This window comes from Melanostigma gelatinosum (assembly GCF_949748355.1).
Source record: "Melanostigma gelatinosum genome assembly, chromosome: 15".
Lineage (NCBI taxonomy): Eukaryota > Metazoa > Chordata > Actinopteri > Perciformes > Zoarcidae > Melanostigma > Melanostigma gelatinosum.
In genome coordinates, this window is record NC_136648.1 from 6,904,641 (window position 1) to 6,924,527 (window position 19,887).

Below are 19,887 nucleotides of genomic sequence, written 5' to 3' on the forward strand. Positions count from 1 at the left end.
AACCTGCTGTTAGACATTGACGTACAATGTGTTCAGTTCACACAATAATAAACTGCTCCAGTTGGACCGTTACACCCACACTGGTGTTTTAAATCAACCCTTGCTGATTAGATCTCCACTCAGGTTCGAGATTAGTCATGTCAATCAAGCGCACTCTGTAAGTACTGAAAATAATGCATAAGCAGTGAGTGTACATTACGACTGTCAATAAAAGGTAGAAGAAAACCAAGCAAAACAACGTTCAACAGCATGTCTCCTACTCAGATTTCCAAGAGGACAATGTGCCCAAGCTCGCAAACAGATTGCCCAATAGTTTGGTGTTGCTGTTTGTCTGCGTTTTCATCAGTTTCGTTTTCTCAAAGCCACACCTCCACTGTATTTACAAGAACAGAAACTGCTCCAAAACAACTGAGTCACAAGATCTCTCACACACGAAAAGGTGAGATGAGATTTTTCCCTTCTTTTTCTCTTTTACCAACGGATTAGAGATGAGACTGTGCTGTCATTACATCATCTGTGTATTTTCTCCAAAAGGCTGAGGTGCCTGGCTGCTGTTGACATGTTGGTGTTTCTTCGTGCTCTTACAGTTTAACTAGTTTAATACTCATGTCATATGTTTCTATTATCAACTTGATCATTTATGTGCGCATGTTCAGTGTGAGTGCTAAACTGCAGTGGAAGTAACTTATTACATTTATTTGTGTTACTGTAACAAAGTAGTTTTTATGTGAAGCCTACTTGTACATTTGTAATACCTAAGTAGGCCTATTTAACACAAGCATTGCACTTTCAAGTCGCATCCGTTACAAAAAGTCGAATGACAGACAAATCTTAATAGCCTGCCTGCCCTAAATCATGTATGAACACAAACGAGCCGGATCAGCAGCTGAATTAGAGAAGACGCTGTTTGTTTTTCCCATCTGTCTGAAGCTGCTGCTGTGTCTGCGGCCGCAGGAGGGCAGAGTTTCTAGAGGGGGAGGTGAGGATTTGATTTACTTGCCCAAGTTTTTGTCTTGCACGTTTTTGTGTCCGAGGTAGTGTCATAATCCGATTAATATACATGGCGAGGTGCGCGCCAGCGCTTAAAGAACGCGCAGGAGTCAGGCATATGAGTCACTGACCCAATTAGAACACACCCACATGCTGCTATGAGGAACAGGTGCATGCTGGGTGTGGCTAATTGAACAGGTGCATGCTGGGTGTGGATAATTGCTAGATGCTAAAGTGCACATGGCCGATGATGTATCTATGTCGCCCGTCAGCAAGGTATGTGAGGACTTTCTGCTGTTTGTAACAGCAGTTGGGACTACAGAGTGTCTTTCAGCTCGAAATGTAAAAAAAAACAACCCAAAAAAAACGTCTGAGCTCAGTAGGAGAGAGTGGAGACTTTGGAGCATTGTATCGAAATTAGCATGTAGCTTAAATTCCTGCTAGCATGACTGTAGACTCTTGAAGACCGGTAACATAATAACAACAAACCTACTTTTGTTATATTCACTGACTGTGGAGATTAAATTCCTGTAAAATGTTTTATAAGAAGCGGTTATGTGTAGCATATTATTGCTTGTTGCATAAGCTGCAGTATCCATTGCTCTTTTCATTTATTTGTGTGTAATTGTCAGAGTTTTGTCCTAATTTCTGAAGGATTCTAGTGAGGCTATATACACAGAAATAATAAATAAATATATATATATATATACACATTACTGATAGGTTTTATATACAGGCTGCACAGTACGGTCTAACTTGTGGAAAGGGAAGTATTATTTTACATAAGTGTGTTTTTACACAAGTACTTGAGTGTAATATTCTAGCACTCTTTCCATCCTGGTAAATACAGTGTTTTGACGTCTTTGTTTAGATGGATGCGATATTCAACATACTTCAGCAGTTCAGGCTGGAATCTTTCTACAAAAAGTTTGTCCAGTTGGGCGTAAAGGATCCCAGAGATTTTTTTGATGGCATATCGGATGAAGATCTGAACAACATTGGTGAGATGAACCTCAACTTTATAAAAATGGCGTTGATGCAGTGGCATGTGGCCTTGGTTTTTCTTAAAGTTACAACATTCCAGGTACATGGCAATACAATCCAATGCAACATTTCTGTAGTAAATACCTTTTATATATCATTTTATCTGTTTTTAATTTTGGTGGCTGACACTGTCTGATGTGTAGATTAAAAGGTATTGTATTTTTGTAGGGTATAGTTTGTGTCTTAGTTTTATTAGATAGCAGTTAGTACTATAGTGTGTACTTAATTATTTAAATGTCATTTTTGCAGGTTTAAGTCATGTTGAGAAGAATCGTTTTTCATCAATGAAAAACTTCATTCAAAGACTGAGAGCTCTGGAGCCCCAAGTTCAACCTGTGGCGCCTGTGCAAAAGTCGTTGGAGTCGTTCAGTCTGCAGTACACGTACCCCAAATGTCCTCAACCAACACACATTGAAGGTATGAGAAACACATCTGACAGCCACTGACATATTGATCACCGTGTGCTGCGTTGTGTTAAAAAGCAAATGTGATTGTGTCAGTGATCGTCATGCAGACATCCACGTATTATGTTGAATTACAGATATGGATCCAGCAGTAAACACGGTTCAGGATCTGATGTTGAGGGTCGGCCATCTTGAAAGTGTTGGTAATTCCAAAGGAGTCTGTCTCTACACAGTCGATGGGATGCCCTTGACAGATGATCCCTTCTTCAACACATGTGAGTAGACCTGAACTCCAACCCTCAGAATCCTAAAGTGCTTATACCCCCTGATGCAAAGAGGGCTTTCGACAGGTTCAAGAGGAACCTTCTCTTCCTGACCCTGTAGAAATTTGGATTTGGCCCCAAATTAATTTCTTCATGTTTGGCCTTTTTCTTTGCTTCTGTTCCTGGAATGGGATTACCTCTTTTTAAACTCTACCTTCGGGCATGCATTTTATGCCCACTCTTCTTTTGGCTCCATTATGGCTCCACTCTTTTGGCTGCCTGATACCTTCTTTATCAGCTTCATTCTTTTGGCATTGCACATCACACAGTTATTCTACAAACAGTCCTTAAGTTTCACGCACAAACATTTTGGTTGGCATTCTATTTCTCTTCGGTCTCAGTCTCTCTTAGATCTGATGATCATCTGCTCCTAATCTTTTTTTTATTTTTTTTATTATTATTATTTATTTGTATTTTTTTTTTTTTTAATTGAGGGTGTATTTCCGTCATTTAAACAGTTAAAACTTAATTTGATTTTCCCCGCAACCACACCCCCCATTTCTTCAGATTTTTACGTTTGCGTCAGTTGCCATTACATCATTTCCCAACATTCCAAATGGTTCACTAATGAAATCCATATTTTTGTCAAACAAAAGCACATTTTTTTCCAATATTTACGACACAGTTTCATATGGAAGTTGCACCACCTTCTTGGAATATCTAAAAAACAGACCGGCTGAGCGAGCTTGGCTTAAGACAAACTATGGACAGAGGCCTGGACACTGGTACATTCCTCCTCAGTTTGTTCTAGACATGTGCTTTTGTAGTTTAAAGTAGCACACCGATAACACTTATCAAAGAAAAAGCTCTGCTAAATGTATCCAAATATGAATCCTGCCTGCGACCGTTGTGGACAGTCACCAGCTTAGTTAGCTCATATGTTGTGGCACCGTCCGAAAATGACCACATATTGGCAAAACATATTCCAATTGGACTAAAACACCTACTGATCCTAATCCACTGACTTCTGTCTTCAAAGTCAAAGGCTCTGATTTTGTGCTAATTAGTTTAACCAAATTGTAGAGTACCTGTAACTCTACTGTAGAGTACCTGTAACTCTACTGTAGAGTACCTGTAACTCTACTGTAGAGTACCTGTAACTCTACTGTAGAGTACCTGTAACTCTACTGTAGAGTACCTGTAACTCTACTGTAGAGTACCTGTAACTCTACTGTAGAGTACCTGTAACTCTACTGTAGAGTGCCTGTAACTCTACTGTAGAGTGCCTGTAACCCACACTGCCCTCATGAAAGATATCATGCAGCACTTGCATTTGGAAAGGATTACATTCTCATTGAGGAGTGAAGACAAATTCTACCAGATTTGGCGACTTTTATTGATCACTTTATTAATAATTCTTTGCTTATCTTTCCCACAAACACGCCTATAGTAAACACGATTCAATAAAAGCACTATTGACATATTCAACATGCAGTTTTTTGTTCTTTCTTTCTCTCCCTCCATTATTCTAGTTTTATTTATTTATGTTGATAAACTTTCCTGTTGCCTATATTTGAACTAACTTGCAGTCAATTAAGGTATTGCAATCTAATTTGCTATTCTGCTTTTTCCTCATATGTGTATGATTATACCTTATGTAATACATTCATTTGTACCTGTACTTAACATATGTCTTATTTTTTCGACTGTTTCTTTGTACAGGGTCTCTGACAGACAGACATATTCAAAATGGAGCTGTAATTTATGCCATATTTACACCAAAGGAAAACCTCAAACAGGCTCCTCAGATAACAAAACGAGAGGTTAGAGAAACCTATGGAGACGATGTGGTCCGATGCCACATCATGCTCAAGGTGTGTTTTAAAAGCAATGGTCATGATGCAAGTAATGATGATATTAACAACTGATAAAGTAAATTAATATCATTGCACAAAGTGAGTGTTTGATTTATTATTAAAATTAAATTCACCGACCATATGTTGTACTGACATTCTGGTGGTCACATCAACTCTTAAAACTTTGTGGTTTTTTTAATCAAGGACAATATAAACATATACAGTATTTAATTCAAACAAATCTACTCTTTCTAAACATGTTTTATTAACTTTTCTTCATGCAGGGAGACTTTGAGGTGACCGTGAACTTGGCAAGTGACACCATAACCAGTCTGAGGCTCAAGCTGGCAAATGAAAGTGGAATCCCAACACATGTCCTTCATTACAAGTAACTCAGACATACCACTGCAAGCATTGGCCTTACGGATTGTGACCCTCTTTGTCCGATTTCTGTCCTCATGCAGTTATTCTGCTCTTTGCTGTATTTGCAGAGGTCAACATTGTGGTGGTGACACTCTGCGAAGTTGTGGGATCTGTGAAGGGTCGACGGTTAACTTCTCGTTGTCCACCTTTTCTGACAAGACTTCACACGATGAGACGTTCTTCATTAATGATTTTGTGCCTTCAGTCCAACAAACCCAGAAGGGAATCAGTGTGTTCTTGTCTTCACTTTATGCTGTTGTAAGTTTTATTGTACAGTACATAATCGTCACCCTATTTGATTAACCAGCACCACCCTCCCTGTATCCTGCTTTGAAATGCATTTCATTTAAATGTTTCTTCTTCTAGAAACAACATTACACACCAGAGCAACGGAAGAAACTGATTTCCTACGTAAGAGAACTGACTGGATGTAACCCTCTCGCCCAAAGTCTGCATCAGCTGCTCTGTAGGAATGAAACGCTAACCAGGAATCAGAAGGTAAACAATATGAACCAGTGCAATTCTGCCCTGAAATATCTATTGCGTTGTACTTTTTGAAGTCGGCGTTCTCGTGTGCTGCGTTACATCTTTAGGATTGGCACATTTTTATAACTATTGATGTGAAAAAAGAATTCGGGAAGATGTTTTCCTGTAATTTGTGTGAACTGAATCTTTACACAGCGACGTGTGCTTTCACCACTACTTATTTCTTCTGATATACTTGTTTTGTTTTAGATTGCAGTCTTTGAAGGCTTGTACATCCTCTTTAGAGAGCTTTTGCCTCAAGGTGGAGCACAACGAGGGGAGAAAGTCATTGAGGACCTGGAAGTCTTTGAGAATTCCCTGTACTGCTGGGCTCATCTCCTATCGGAAGCAAAGGTATGAGGATACAGAGGTTTGGCTGATTCCCATTCCATGTTTGACCACTTAAGTAATGATCGCTGTGCCTTATTTTGACAGAACCAGGCTGCAGACCAAGAGAGCTACGCACCCATCGCTCTCACGTCTGAAGATGGCAGCCGCCTCTCCGAACCAGTCAGAGTACCTGGAGTACCTGGAAACTTTGAACGAGCATACGTCCTCCAGAAAATCAAAGGTAACGCTAAGATAAAATAAGACACTATATCAAATATGTCTACCGTTTACTGATATGCGACCCTTTTTTACTTTCATTAGGGAGCAGCTACAGAAAAATGATTAATGCAGCAAGATATGGACATTCTTCTGCCTTTTTTTATGTCATCAGCGTCACTTCATTTTCTATCATTTTTGTTTAGATGGAGAGAAAATTCCAAATTGCACTGAAGAGGTTTTGCGAGAGACATCAATCCAGAGAGACAGTGACATTGAAAAGGTGCTGCTCAGTTTGCCTCCGTCCATCAGAACATATCCTCTGTGGATTGCCAAAGACAAGACAACGGGTCAAAAGTATGTATCGTCAAAGTTTTACTATTCTTCACTTCAATGAGATGCTTTTTTTTCTGTTAAACCTTGTTTGTCACCAACCGTTACAATTAAATGACAGCTTTCAGGTAAAGATGGAGAAGACTTTTGGAAGTATGATGGAAGAATTAAAATCTCCGGAGAATCGACACCTGAATGTGACCCCACCTCTACGCTTGAAGGCGCTAGGACAGTGTGGGTCACGCCTCGTTCTTCTGAGTGAAGGTACTCTATTAAGTCACAATATCAAGGGGTCCTTTCTCACTGTGCACATGTACTGTATGTTTCATACCATGTTTCGCATTGTTACCTTAAAGGTTGAGCATTTATGATGTGCATTAGAACATGTGCAGCTATTGTTTTCAATACGAGCCCATAAACTGGATCAACCAGTCGAGGAAAAACATTTACTCAAGTACTGTACTCTTTACTTCAGTATTTCCAACCTATGCTCCTTATACCTTATACTCCACTACAGTTCAGAGGGAAATATTGTACTTTTTACACCAACACATGTAGTGACTTAGATTTTACATACAAAGAAATGTTAATATTATGCAGTACATTTGAAGCCTGTCTGAAAGGATCCTCCCATTGGTTTCTATGTTGCTTCTGATATTTAGTACCACATGTTTGTAGGAAGCTTATTAATGTTCATGTTTTTCTCTTTTTTTAGACAACATTGCCATATGTTTGTCTCAAGAAAAAGGATGTTCCCCCGGCATGATCAGAGTGCATGATTGTTTGGATGGCAAAGACAAAACAGTGGATGTGAATGTGTTGGCAGCCAGGTAAGTCCCTCACAGTGTCCACTCGGCCGCTCCTCAAACCAGATGTTGAAGTGTCCGAAGGAGGTGCAGACTTTTGGAATGATCATGTTAATGAAAATGCTATAGAGTAAATCGTGGTTACTGTTGGAGATGAGTAGTGAGTGGGGGTCTCACTAATGATAGTTTTATTAGGCTTTGTTACAGAAAACCAGTTCTTGATCTGACTTTGGAAAGCTGAGTTTATGTGCGTGTTAAGTGAGCGAACTGTCTAGCCAGATAACCGAACAAATTGGAGTTCTGATCCGTTCAGGGAGGAGATCTTTTAGAGGGCTGATAGTCTGTGGTAAGAGATGTACATTTTGTTTTGTTGGTGTTCAAGAGAAGGTAAAGGTTGGAGAAGGTAATCAACGTCTGTGGCCGTGTGTGGTTTGTCCGTTCTGGGCTACTGTAGAAATATGGAGGCGCAACATGGCGAATGCTGTGCAGATGAAGATATGAAGGTTTCATTCGATGCTAACGAAAACAAAACGATTCTTAGTTTCAGTTGATTATCCACTATTAGAGACAGTTATGAATATTATATTTCATTTCTGCCAATAAATCCCCCTAAATGCTACACATTGGTCCTTTTTAGTACAGCAGCACACAACATAATGAGAACAGAGGTAGCAGCATGCACTGACATGTCGTGATGAGGTGCGCTAACGGCCTGAGCATAAATGTTGCTGCTGATGTATTTTCTTTTATTTACTGAATGAATCTCTGTAAAAGTCACAACACCATTTTTGCTGAATGTTACGTTTTTGGCACTTGACACAGAACTGGTGACTATAGAGATGACCGAACATTTGTCACAACCAGGACTCCAAAAGAGGCCATACTGGTAAAACTGTCTGTCACTTGTTAGATTATTTCCTTTGAAGGATGTGGGACTGGCTGGGGAACACAGGACACATTTATGATATGATTATTGTTGACGTGAATTACCATTAGGTGCTGATAGACACAAGCTCCTCCATGGAAGAGGAGTGCTACGTGGGTTCAGGAATAAAGAAGATCCACGCTGTGAAAGAGCTCTTTGACAACTTCGCCACAAGGACCATGGCTTATGATTTTTATCACGTCATCGGCCTTGTAAAGTTCGACTCCCTGGTGAAGATTCTCCACACATTTACTGAAAACCTGGAGACGTTCAAGGTGAAGTCGGTGTATCACACCTTTCTTAGATCTGTGCTTTATTTTAGTGCGAGTTACGTAGTGTAATGCGGTAACATACATTTTTTTTCATGTTTCTAGGAACACATACGCAACATCGAGGCAAGTGGATGTACTCTGCTGTACGACGCCCTGCGCCGCGGGGCGTCTGAGCTGGAGAAGGTCCAGACCAGGTTCCCAGATTGCAGACTTCGCATAATGTGCCTCACCGATGGGAATGATTCTGGGTACATTTCCTCCTCTGTTCTAACCGGTTATGGTACCTTATTTATACTTGACCTGTTCGCACATATATTGAACATCTTATTGTTTGCTGGAAGAAATTGTCGTGAATTCAAATTGTCGTGCTACAGATTGTGATCGCCTCAATTCTTTCAATAGATCCTCCATCGAGCCAGATGCTGTTACAGTCAAACTGCTGAAGTCTAACATCATTGTGGACTCCATCCTTCTTGGGAATGTGGAGAACAATATGCTGCATGGAATCAGCAACGCAACAGGTTTGACATCTTTGAAAGACGGTTTCCTAAATGATATCCCCGTGATGTAGTTACTAGATCATGCGTAGGAAATTGTAACGGAGAGAATAAGTGTCTGAATAGAGGACTGTTTAGAGCACATGTCTGTAAAAACACATTGCTTCCAGGTGGTTGCTGTTTCAAACCGCAGACAACCAAAGAGGGTCTGAAGCTCTTTGAGATTGAGACGGTTCTGTCTTTGGAGCAGAGGAAACTCAAGGAAAACCTCGAGCAGTCTTCCATCTGTCAGGTTTGTTGTTGTTGATCGTTGTCCACCATTCTGTTCGAAGTGATAAGAAAATATAACTCATTGTAATATGTCGTCCTGTTGTTTAAATTAATTTGTTCCCGTCGTTTTACAGAGTAGTTTGTCAAGCATCTTCAAGACTCACGGGTATGATGAATGCCCAGAGACGTCCATGCCAAGCCAGATAAACGGCAAAGTGACAGCAACAGCAAGGTAATGGAACGAGTTGAAGGTGTTGATGATTCTTCAGGCGTTGGCATTACATTTGAAGCATTGATGATCTTTCTAAATAGTGCTCTGAAAAAGAAGATTCGTGAGTCAAAGGGTTGGTATCTGGAGGACAAACGAGTCCTGGAGGAGCTGAAGAGCCTGCATTGCAACCCGCATCCCTTCTTCAGAGTCTTTCCATCCGAGTCGGACTTCAGTGAGTGGCACGTTGTCTCGCGTTGATGTCATGCATTTTAGTTTTTCTCCATGGCACATGACATCATCATTGTATAATTATATATATATATATACAGGATAATTCAGTGCAGTAGTGTGTATACCCCTTTTCAGGTACACTTATTCATTCAAATACATGAATACAAAAGTAATAATATCAGCTTTTTCTCATATTTTCAGCGTTCTGGAGGATTCTCATGCAAGGCCCTCCTGACACGCCGTATAGGAAAGGAGTGTTTGAGCTCTACTGCCAGTTTGGTCCCGACTACCCAGCCAAGCCTCCAGTCGTCCGCTTTGTCACACAAGTATCCTGCAAAATACAAATGACCGAAAGGTTATTTGTGATATGTAGACGACAATTGTTTAAATGATTAATAAAAGCGACGTTATCTGTTGGAAATGTACGTCTTCTTAACACAATGACAGGTGTACCACTGCAATGTCAACAGTGTGGGCCGCATCTGCCACAACATATTTGACCGCAACTACAATGCACACATCACCATGAGAGAGATTCTGGAAGCTGTGTATGGACTCCTCATCATCCCCGAGCCTGATGATCCACTGGACAGGTGAATTGTATAAACACATTCATAAATCAGTAATTATGCGCACCAAGAGATATTTCTTATCCGGAGGATGTTTTTGATGCATTTCCGGCGTCATTTTACTCTGTTCCGTTTATTCAAAAATGTTATGTACACTGGAAATTCGTTGCTTCGTTGCATTTATTTTGATGTTGAGATGTCTCTGAGCTCATGATTAATTTGATGGCTTACACTGAGAAAGTGTTGAGGGAATTATTGAGTAATTCACACTCAAAGTCCAAAGTGTTTAGATGAGTGATTTAGTTATTTTGTTCTCAAAATGGCCTCAGCTAACATTAGACAATGCATGTCATTTAACCACAACTAATACAAAAAAGCATTTTGTTTGATATTCATGATGCGAACAACTGACGGATATATGACACCGTTTAAATATAGTTTGTTGTTCATGACTGGTGCCATGACTCTGCCCTGTTTCATTCTACCTGGTGGAAATAGAAATCAATGACCAACAATTTAGCTGATTGAGTGCCAAAAACACAATCCAAGCCTCAGCAGTAGAGTTCGGTACAGTAGCTCTTCTGAAACATGCTGCCATTATAACGCCTTTTTTCCCCAATCTTGTCCGATAGGCGTTTATTCAACGCTGTTGCACAAACTTTTTTTAGACAACTTGTGTTGACAAATTTGACGCGTTTGACTTACATATTCATTTTTGTTTGTCTTTGGAAGCATCTTGGCTGAAGAATTCTTAACGAGCCGTGAGACGTATGAACGAGAAGCAGAGAGACATACAGAGGAAACGGCAGGAAAGTCACTGGATGACATGGAGAAAGTAAATGAGCTTTTTAATATATATATATATATATATATATATATATATATATATATAAATATATAAATAAATAAATAAAATCTCTTAGATTTTACAGACATAAACATCCTGTTTTAAAGTGTTTCTTTTCTTTTTATTTGAAGACATTGGTGGGGCCGGTGCCACAGTTTATACCTCAACATCTGATCTGTCCACTCACCAAGAAGATGTTTGTTGATCCTGTGAAAACAGTGTACGGTACTGTGTATGAACGCAAAGCCATTGAGGAGCACCTGAAGCAGTGAGTTAATTTACGCAGGGAGTTGCCTGTATGGTTCTCTAAATGACTGATACCCGTTTAGAAACCACACAGTTGCATATGGATCCTCCCTTGTAGTGGCTTTCAAACACAAAACGTCTCATCAGCTGCATTGCCATATGTGTGTTCACCGTCAACTGAACATGTTTTTGCAGACACCAGTACGATCCGACCGCTGGCCCAGGACATGAGCTTGAAATGAGTGACATCAAAGCCGACCAGGACATGAAGAAAATGGTGATGGATCATCGCTCTCGTCAAATTCAGGTTGATGTTACAGCCGAGTAGATTCACAACAGTTTCTCATGAACAAGAAAGTCAACCAGCTACTCAATATTTTATCACTGCAAGTTGTTCTTTTGTGATTTATATTTGCATGATGTTTTATATTTGGATGTCATTTTATCTGTTGGTTTTGAAAAGTTAGTGCAGGTTGTTTTTGTTAATTTCACTCCTTTCCTGACATCACTTCAACTTTTATGATCAGTGATGGACATGTATTTGTTTTTTCTGTTGGGATGCTTGTGTTCGGAGTTGTTACCTTTTCACTTTGGGTTTTTCAAAGTTATTTTGCATGCTGTGCTATTTTCCCTACTTACTGGTTTATCATTGAAATGTGTTGTAAACATGTTGAATACAGTGAATAAAAGTGTAAGTTCAATGCATGTCTTAATGTTGGCAGAAGGAAAAAAAAAAAAAAAGATTTGACAAAATTGATTTCTTTCGACAACTTCAAATACACAAATGCTTTTCTTTAAGTAATCCATGTTGAAGCTGATGTTTACTGATCTGTTATTAAGTCCCACAAAAGTGAGATTTTTATGCAGGCACACCATAATATGTTATAAGTGAAAGGAGCAACTAATATTTCTCACTTTAAAGCAAAGCCTGTTAAAGATCAATATTATCTGCAAACAAAAACAAAAAAGGAATCTTAGCAAGAATGGTTGTCAGATTACGAACTCTGTCAGATGCAAATCAAAATTGTTTAGATGGATAGATGTATGATGCTAATAAAACTGCAGAACACTGAGGGTGTAAGATTCATATTAATTTAACGATTCTAAATAAGACAAGTGGTTCACCAAGACTCCTTCAGTCTAAGCTTTTATGTCCAGTTAGACTTACTTGGGTGAATTACTATCAGTGTTCATTGTTAGTATTAATACTAAATAAACAAAGTGTAGATTGTCCCACAGTCGTTAAATTATTTATGCGGCTCTGGACCGCCCATGCTACGGTACGGGTCCAGGGAACCAATCACAACCGCCAATTCTGCCCTTACGTCAAGCCCCAAATATGAAGGGAAGTGAATCACACTTCAAAATAAATGTCTTTGAATTAACAAATATCTGTTAAACGCAGTGTAGGCCCGCACACACGATCACCAAATGTGATTCAACAAGATTCCAAACTGATTCCTTTAAATATTAATTTGTAATTCTTGTTTGTGCGCCTCTACGACACGTATGCTTTTATTGTGAAATCTATATCCGGAAAGGTGTTAATCATTCACGCTAGATTTCCGGTTTTTACACAATGTTGGATTGAATGCTGCCTACTCGGCAGATCTGAGTGAATACAGAAGGAAGACGACGGCAGGTGAGTCTTAATGGCTTTTGGATATATCCTTAAAGTAGCCGTAAATCATTGGTATCGCCACTGTAACGTTACGTTCACCGTAAAGTCGCGCTGAAAACTATCGATACTGCTTCAACTGGTCGCTTTACTTCAGACCCTCCAGCTTTCTTAGTATCGAACTAACTTTCGTGCACACTAGTTCTGCAGCCATGGCTCTGGTTCATTGGTATTAATGTTATGTATACATCAATCTCATAGTCTTGGTAAGGACACATGTAGTGGGTGGGCTCACTCTCGGTAATATTTAAAATGTAATCTTTTCATTTAATCTCGTGCCCTGAGAGGTTGAGGCAACACCTGACATTCCTGCAGAACCTGTTAACACTTCACAGGCATCCTGAGAAATCACTGCAACTGGTTTTGAAACGGGTCACATTGACTCTCAATGGATCTGTTGTCATGTATATCTATTAAGCAATTATGTCTGCGTTTGTTTTGTTTACCACTTACATACATGCTGTTAAATAATTAATTAACATTCACTTAGCTCTCGATTTTTTTTTTTTTTCAAACACCATTACTGTGATACTTCTATTTCAGCTTGGTTTCATAATTACATCTACCCATCAAATTAACCCCCAGCTTTCCTCTGCTTGTGTGCTGCATGTCCTTTTCTCCAGCGAGATGTGGTGGGTGCTGTGGGTGCTCACTGCCTTGCTGGCTCTCGTCTGCACCCTGGATGTGGGGTACTTCCTCCGGGCAGCTGCTGTGATCCTTCGGGCCTGGTTCCAGCCTCCAATCCGGGACGTCACAGCAGAGCAGATCCAAACAGGCCGGGTCACCCCCCGCGACATTGACATGTGCCACATGAACAACGCTCGTTACCTCCGGGAGTGTGACTTTGCCCGCTTCTCTCTCTACATGCGTAACGGGGTGTTCAAGGCACTGCGAGCACTCAAAGCCTCAATGGTGGTGGGGGCCACCACCATCCGTTACCGCAGGGCCCTGTGCATAGGTGAGGGGTTCGAGCTGCGGAGTCGCATCGTCACTTGGGATGACAAAGCTTTTTTCCTGGAGCAGAGATTCGTGTCGACAAAAGATGGTTTGGTGTGTGCCGTCATGTACTGCAAGCAGAGTGTCGTACGCAGCAGCCCAGACAAGATCATGCAGCACCTGTGTAAGGGGAAGGTAAGGATCGAATGATTAACATGCATGTCAATTGCACACCTTTTTGATTATTGAAGGACGTTGAGTCATTGGTCTGCTCCTCGCAGGTGGCGTGCCCTGAGTTTCCAGAGGACCTTCAGTACTGGGTCAACTTCATCTCCGCCAGCAGCCAGGCCCTCAGAGCCGAGAGTGGACTAGACGAGAAGACCAAATAAGACTTTAGATTTAAGATTGACTTTTTGTAAGACAGCTCAGGATTAAAAGGACATGTAATCGGTTCACAATGACGACTTAAACACATTTGTGCCTACACGTTTGAATTTAAGCTTTACTAAGACCCCGATACCTGTCAACACTGGAAAGAACAGCACACCAGATTGTTTGGCGAGGCTGAAAACGGATTAGTCATTCAGTAATAAAGTATTATGCTTGTAGAAAGTTAATCTGTGTGTATAATGTTCAAAGTTCAAAGTTCAAAGTAGCTTTTATTGTCAATTCTTGCATGTCAGGACATATAAGGAATCGAAATAACGTTTCCCACTCTCCCACGGTGGAACATAAAGTGCAGCACAACACATAAAACATAAAACACTTCCTAGGCTAAGTGAAGACAGATATCCTAGTTAAAACATATACTATACTACAATAAAACATTCAATACACATAAAAACGGGAAAAGTGGGCAATTAATATAATAAATAATTAATAATGTAGGGGCAGGTGGGCAATTGATATAATAATGATGGGAAAATGGGCAATTAATATAATACTGTGTGTGTATGTGTGTGTGTGAAAAGTGGGCAATAAATATAATATAAATATAAATATGAGTACATATTTACAGTACTTCTGTACTTTCAGTTTCAGCTTCCCTCAGGCTGGAGGATATGATTGGGGGGAGTGAGGGGAGAGAGTTCAGTGTCCTGACAGCTTGGTGGGTAAAACTGTTCTTTAGTCTGGTGGTGCGGCAGCGGAGGCTCCTGTACCTTCTTCCAGAGGGTAGGAGGCTGAACAGACTATGTGCAGGGTGACTGGTGTCGCTTGCAATTTGAATGGCTTTCCGGGTGAGGCGGGTGGTGTATATTTCCTGTAACGAGGAGAGTGGGGCACCGATGATCTGTCCGGCTGTCTTTACAATGCGTTGGAGTGCTTTCCTGCTGTGTTGGGTGCAGCTACCACCCCACACAGTGATGCAGCTGGATAGGATGCTTTCAATGGTGCCCCTGTAAAATGATTTCAGCACTGATGTGGGGGCTTTTACTCTCTTCAGCTTGCGAAGGAAGTAGAGGCGCCGCTGGGCTGTCTTTGCCAGTGATGCGCAGTTGGTGGCCCAGGAGAGGTCGTCACTGATGTGCACCCCCAGGAATTTGGTGCTTTCTACTTGCTCCACAGCAGCACCATCGATGGTCAGTGGCAGGTGTACAGTGTGGCGTCTCCTGAAGTCAACAACAATCTCCTTAGTTTTGGTGACATTCAGCAGGAGATTGTTGTCGCTGCACCACGTGGTCAGAAGGTTGACCTCCTTCCTATAGTTGGTCTCATTGTTCTTGGTGATGAGACCAACCAGAGTGGTGTCGTCTGCGAACTTCACCATGTGATTGGTGCTGTATGTAGGTTCGCAGTCGTGCGTCAGCAGGGTGAAGAGCAGGGGGCTGAGCACACAGCCTTGTGGGGCCCCAGTGCTTAGGGTGATGCTGCGTGAGGTGTTGTTGCCGACACGTACTGCTTGTTGCCTCTCACTGAGGAAGTCCAGGACCCAATTGCACAGTGGGGTGTTGAACCCCAGCTGGTCCAGTTTGCAGATGAGTTGTTGTGGGATTATGGTATTAAATGCTGAGCTGAAGTCTATGAAAAGTATTCTTACATACGAGTCTGCTTTTTCTAGGTGGGTGAGGGCTGGGTGGAGAGCAGAGCAGATTGCGTCCTCTGTGGAACGTTTTGCTCTGTATGCAAACTGAGAGGGATCCATGGTGGGGGGGAGGATGGACTTGATGTGGGCCATGACTAGCCGTTCAAAACACTTCATAATGATGGGGGTCAGTGCCACGGGGCGATAGTCATTGAAGCAGGATGGAGCCGGTTTCTTGGGTACAGGTATGATGATGGAGGTTTTGAGGTGTGATGGGACAGCAGCTTGACTCAGAGAAGTGTTGAAGATAACAGTGAAGATATCTGTTAGCTCCTCTGCGCAGTCCCTTAGTGTGCGGCCTTGGATGTTGTCTGGGCCTGTTGCTTTTCGGGGATTGATGGTGGAGAGTGCTCTTTTCACACTTGCAGCAGACAGGCACAGGGCCTGGTCGTGGGGGGAGGGTGAGGTTTTCTGTGGGCTAGTGGTGTTTGTTGATTCAAACCGTGCGAAGAAGCTGTTGAGGTCGTTCAGCAGAGAGATGTTGTCATCACAGGTCTGTGAAGCAGGCTTGTAGTCCGTTATGGTCTGGATGCCCTGCCACAGGCTGCGTGTGTCTCTGCTGTCCTTGAAGTGGTTGATGCTTTTTTCAGAGTAGTCCTGTTTTGCTTTTCTAATGCCCCGGGACAGGTTGGCTCTCGCTGTTTTCAGGCCATTTCTATCTCCGGCATTGAAGGCTTTGTCTCTGGCCCGCAGCAGCTGATGGACGGCCCCTGTCAGCCAAGGCTTCTTGTTAGCCCTAGTGGTGATGGTCTTTTTAGCCGTTACATCATCTGTGCATTTCCGGATGTAGGAAAGAATAGTGTCTGTGAGCTCCTCATTGTCTATATTGTTATTGTACGTAGCTGCATGTTTGAACATGTCCCAGTCTGTTGTAGCGAGACAGTCCTTGAGAGCAGATCTTGATCCTTCCGGCCACACTGTGATCTCTTTTCGAACCGGTTTTTTCACTCTCACTCTGGGCCTGTATGCTGGCGTTAGCATAACAGTGAGGTGGTCAGAGAGTCCAATGTGGGGGAGAGGGGTGGCCTTGTATGCTCCTTTAAGTGAAGTGTAGACTAAATCCAGGATGTTTTTCTCCCTTGTTGGGAATTTTACATGCTGGTAGAGATTTGGAAGAACAGTCTTAAGGTTTGCATGATTAAAATCTCCTGCGACGACAATGAAACCATCCGGGTGAGCCGTCTGTTGTTCACTGATGGCATGATGCAGTTCACAGAGTGCCGCACTCCTGTCACTGTTGTTGGAGGTTGGAGGGATATATACTGCAACTAGCAAGACTGCATTAAATTCCCTCGGCAGGTAGAAAGGACGGCACTTTATGATCATAAACTCCACCCGTGGTGAACAGTGTCTGCATACCACCACAGCGTCTCGGCACCACACGTCACGTATGTAGACACACACGCCCCCGCCTCTTTGTTTACATCCGTTAGCATGGGCCCTGTCCGCCCGATAGCATGTTAGCTCATCGAGTTGCACAGCGGAGTCCGGGATATTGTCATTTAGCCATGTTTCAGTAAAAACAAGCACACAGCAGTTACTCACTGTCCTATTTCCTGACCTCAGCAGTCGTATGTGGTCCATTTTGTGGTCCAGAGACCGTACGTTAGCCGGTTAATGGTGGCAATAAAACTGATTTTGAAATACAATTGCACTTGTATGCCTTCACTATGCATACTGGTGCACTATCTAGCCCAATATCACACACACAAATTAAAAATATACCAAAAAAAATGGAGTCAAGGAGCTTCACAATCTGTCCTTGGACCCTCGCAGCGGAGAAGGAAAGACTAGAAGTGAACTCACGCCACAAGATGGCAGTAACGCACCACGAAGTACGCTGCCTTCAAACCCTCGAACAAGAGGAAGAAGAAGAATTAACCATCGTCACACCCGGAAGTAATGGCCATTCATTCCACCGGTTTCTTTCAAGTTGTAACGCATCCGATGGTAGCGCTCTCTTCTGGACCCATGGTGAGTTTTGCAGCTATAATAAATAATTTTACCGCATTTGTGGTTGTTGTTTAAATTTCCCAGAGTGAGAAAACATTGAAAAAGCGTTGCGTCTTCACGTGACAGAGAGTGTGGCGTCTATTCCACAAGGCCACCTACTGCTGGTAGCTAGCAGCTAAGCTAACATATTTTGGCTGTCGCAGCAGGTTGCGCCTCGTTCATTTGAAACGAGCTGTCGAGGGTGAAGTAGGGGATTATGGGGAAGTGATGCTTCCGTGTTTTTAGCAATGACATTAAGCCAACGTGTGGGAAAAAAAGCACTAACTTCTTGTTTTCTCCCCACACATCTGCACTGACATTGATTAGGTCAAAGGATTTGATTAACGTTAAATATTGTAGTCATGAATTTAGAAAACACAGGAAATTGATGTCAACTATGGAATTTATAATGTATTATGAATTATTTAGAATTCTATCCTGTGCTATATTGCTGTACTAGACCATATATTATGGTACATTCGTACTAACTTTCACCCTGTACTATATATCATATCCCATACTCTATCTTACTTTACCATATTATGTTAATATATAACTGATTTTGTGGCATATTCTGTTATATTTATGATATAATTCTATACAAACACTAAGTACCGTTAATTAAAGGTCCCATACTGTATGAAGTGAGATTTTCATGTCGTTTTTTTAAAACTATAGAACAAGTCCTAAGTGCTAAATAAATACTGAGACCATTTTACAGTTTTAAATGTAAACACTGTAAACATCAGCTGACAGGACGTAAACATTGACTCGTATTTGGTTTTTCAGACCGGTGTACTCTGTTAACATGAACTTGCTGACCCTGTACACTACTACACCAGTTTTATGGACCATTATTTGTTTAACTTTCCATTTATCTGTACTATTGCTGTCCCCCCTGGTGGTCAATAAAGGAATATTGTACCTTTTTTGGATTGTTCCAGAGAGATGTTGCTGCTGGTGCTGGGTGCCCTCCTCCTGCTCTTCTGCAGTCTGGATGTATGGTACTTCCTCCGTGGGGCCAAGGTGTTCCTCCAGGCGTGGTTCCAACCCAGAGTATGGGACATGCTGGCTGAGCAAACCATTGACGGCACGGTCCTTCCCCATGATTTGGACTACATGGGCCACATGAACAACTCCCGATATCTGAGGGAGTGTGATTTTGCCCGCTTCCACCATTACATGCGAAACGGGCTGTTCATGGCCTCGTGGAAACTGGGGGCCAGATTGGTGGTCGGGGCATCCACCATCCGGTACCGGCGCTCCCTGGCCTTCCGCGAGGCTTTTGAGATTCGGACCAAAATAGTGGGATGGGATGAGAAGGCGTTTTACGTGGAGCAGCGCTTTGTGTCCAAGAAAGATGGTTTTGTCTCTGCGGTCATGCTCTGCAGGCAGAATGTGGTGCACTGCAGCCCGGAGAGCATTCTCGAGTTTATCTGCAAAAGGAAGGTGAGCAACAGCTGCAAATTGAGAAAAGTGTTGGTGTTGACTGTAGTAGGGTTTCAACCGATAACGGTTTTCATCATCAATAAATCCGTTGAGTTTTATTGAAATGAATTGTTAATTTGTCAAAAAAATGCTAAAAACCCCATTACAGTTTCTTAAAGCCCAAAGCGGTGGTATCAAATTGTTATTTTTTCCCCAAACAACACTCACAAACTATTTGGTTTACTATGAATAAGAAAGAAAAAACACATATCTGCAAAATTCTAAAAATATACCAAGAAAATATTTAGCATTTTTGATTGAAAAAAGAATAACCGACCATCAATAACTGACCATCAAAATAGTTACCAGTTATTTTTCAATCAACTGATTGATTGATCAAATTATCATTTTAGCTCTACTGTTATGTTACTAAGAAGTAGAAAATGTCCATCACTCATTCATAATACCCGAAGTTAAACCTAAAATATTATGCTGTGTTATGTGTGACCAAC

The 19,887-nt window shown here is 41.6% G+C and overlaps 3 protein-coding genes across 5 annotated transcripts in view; all 3 read left to right on the top strand.

Annotated features, from left to right (window-relative positions):
- Window positions 1–408: 408 nt before the first annotated feature.
- On the top strand, window positions 409–11,953 carry LOC306789478 (uncharacterized protein). Of its 3 annotated transcripts, XM_079285443.1 has the most exons (26): window positions 409–439; window positions 931–979; window positions 1,862–1,991; window positions 2,284–2,451; window positions 2,576–2,713; window positions 4,424–4,575; window positions 4,842–4,945; window positions 5,049–5,238; window positions 5,347–5,478; window positions 5,716–5,859; window positions 5,941–6,076; window positions 6,258–6,408; window positions 6,506–6,648; window positions 7,100–7,214; window positions 8,013–8,076; window positions 8,187–8,390; window positions 8,490–8,635; window positions 8,790–8,908; window positions 9,055–9,176; window positions 9,289–9,386; window positions 9,467–9,597; window positions 9,798–9,922; window positions 10,044–10,189; window positions 10,898–11,000; window positions 11,144–11,280; window positions 11,454–11,953. In XM_079285443.1, exons 3-26 carry the CDS (start codon window positions 1,862–1,864, stop codon window positions 11,584–11,586), a joined length of 3,231 nt encoding a protein of 1,076 aa, XP_079141569.1. In that variant the 5' UTR covers window positions 409–439; window positions 931–979; the 3' UTR covers window positions 11,587–11,953. The 3 variants fall into 3 exon arrangements, with proteins under 3 accessions (XP_079141569.1, XP_079141570.1, XP_079141571.1); XM_079285444.1 differs by lacking the exons at window positions 409–439; window positions 931–979 and adding an exon at window positions 525–561; XM_079285445.1 differs by lacking the exons at window positions 409–439; window positions 931–979 and having other exon boundaries at window positions 1,936–2,074.
- Window positions 11,954–12,824: 871 nt separating this feature from the next.
- LOC306789017 (protein THEM6-like) lies at window positions 12,825–14,864 on the top strand. Its single transcript, XM_079284770.1, has 3 exons — window positions 12,825–12,900; window positions 13,560–14,067; window positions 14,154–14,864. Exons 2-3 carry the CDS (start codon window positions 13,564–13,566, stop codon window positions 14,259–14,261), a joined length of 612 nt encoding a protein of 203 aa, XP_079140896.1. The 5' UTR covers window positions 12,825–12,900; window positions 13,560–13,563; the 3' UTR covers window positions 14,262–14,864.
- A 2,965-nt stretch (window positions 14,865–17,829) lies between these two features.
- The window catches only part of LOC306789018 (protein THEM6-like), a 2,349-nt gene continuing 291 nt past the window's right edge, over window positions 17,830–19,887 (top strand). The window contains exons 1-2 of the mRNA XM_079284771.1: window positions 17,830–17,929; window positions 18,892–19,396. Coding sequence (XP_079140897.1) covers window positions 18,896–19,396 — 501 coding nt within the window. The 5' untranslated portion in view covers window positions 17,830–17,929; window positions 18,892–18,895. The remainder of the gene's footprint in view (window positions 17,930–18,891; window positions 19,397–19,887) is intronic.

Bases quoted from the DNA above. Each gene is read 5' to 3' on its own strand.
- LOC306789017 (XM_079284770.1), top strand. From the start codon at position 13,564: ATGTGGTGGGTGCTGTGGGTGCTCACTGCCTTGCTGGCTCTCGTCTGC. The intron at 14,068-14,153 runs GTAAGGATCGAA...TGCTCCTCGCAG, and splicing joins AGCACCTGTGTAAGGGGAAG to GTGGCGTGCCCTGAGTTTCC.
- LOC306789478 (XM_079285443.1), top strand. From the start codon at position 1,862: ATGGATGCGATATTCAACATACTTCAGCAGTTCAGGCTGGAATCTTTC. The intron at 8,077-8,186 runs GTAAAACTGTCT...AATTACCATTAG, and splicing joins CTCCAAAAGAGGCCATACTG to GTGCTGATAGACACAAGCTC. The intron at 11,281-11,453 runs GTGAGTTAATTT...ATGTTTTTGCAG, and splicing joins ATTGAGGAGCACCTGAAGCA to ACACCAGTACGATCCGACCG.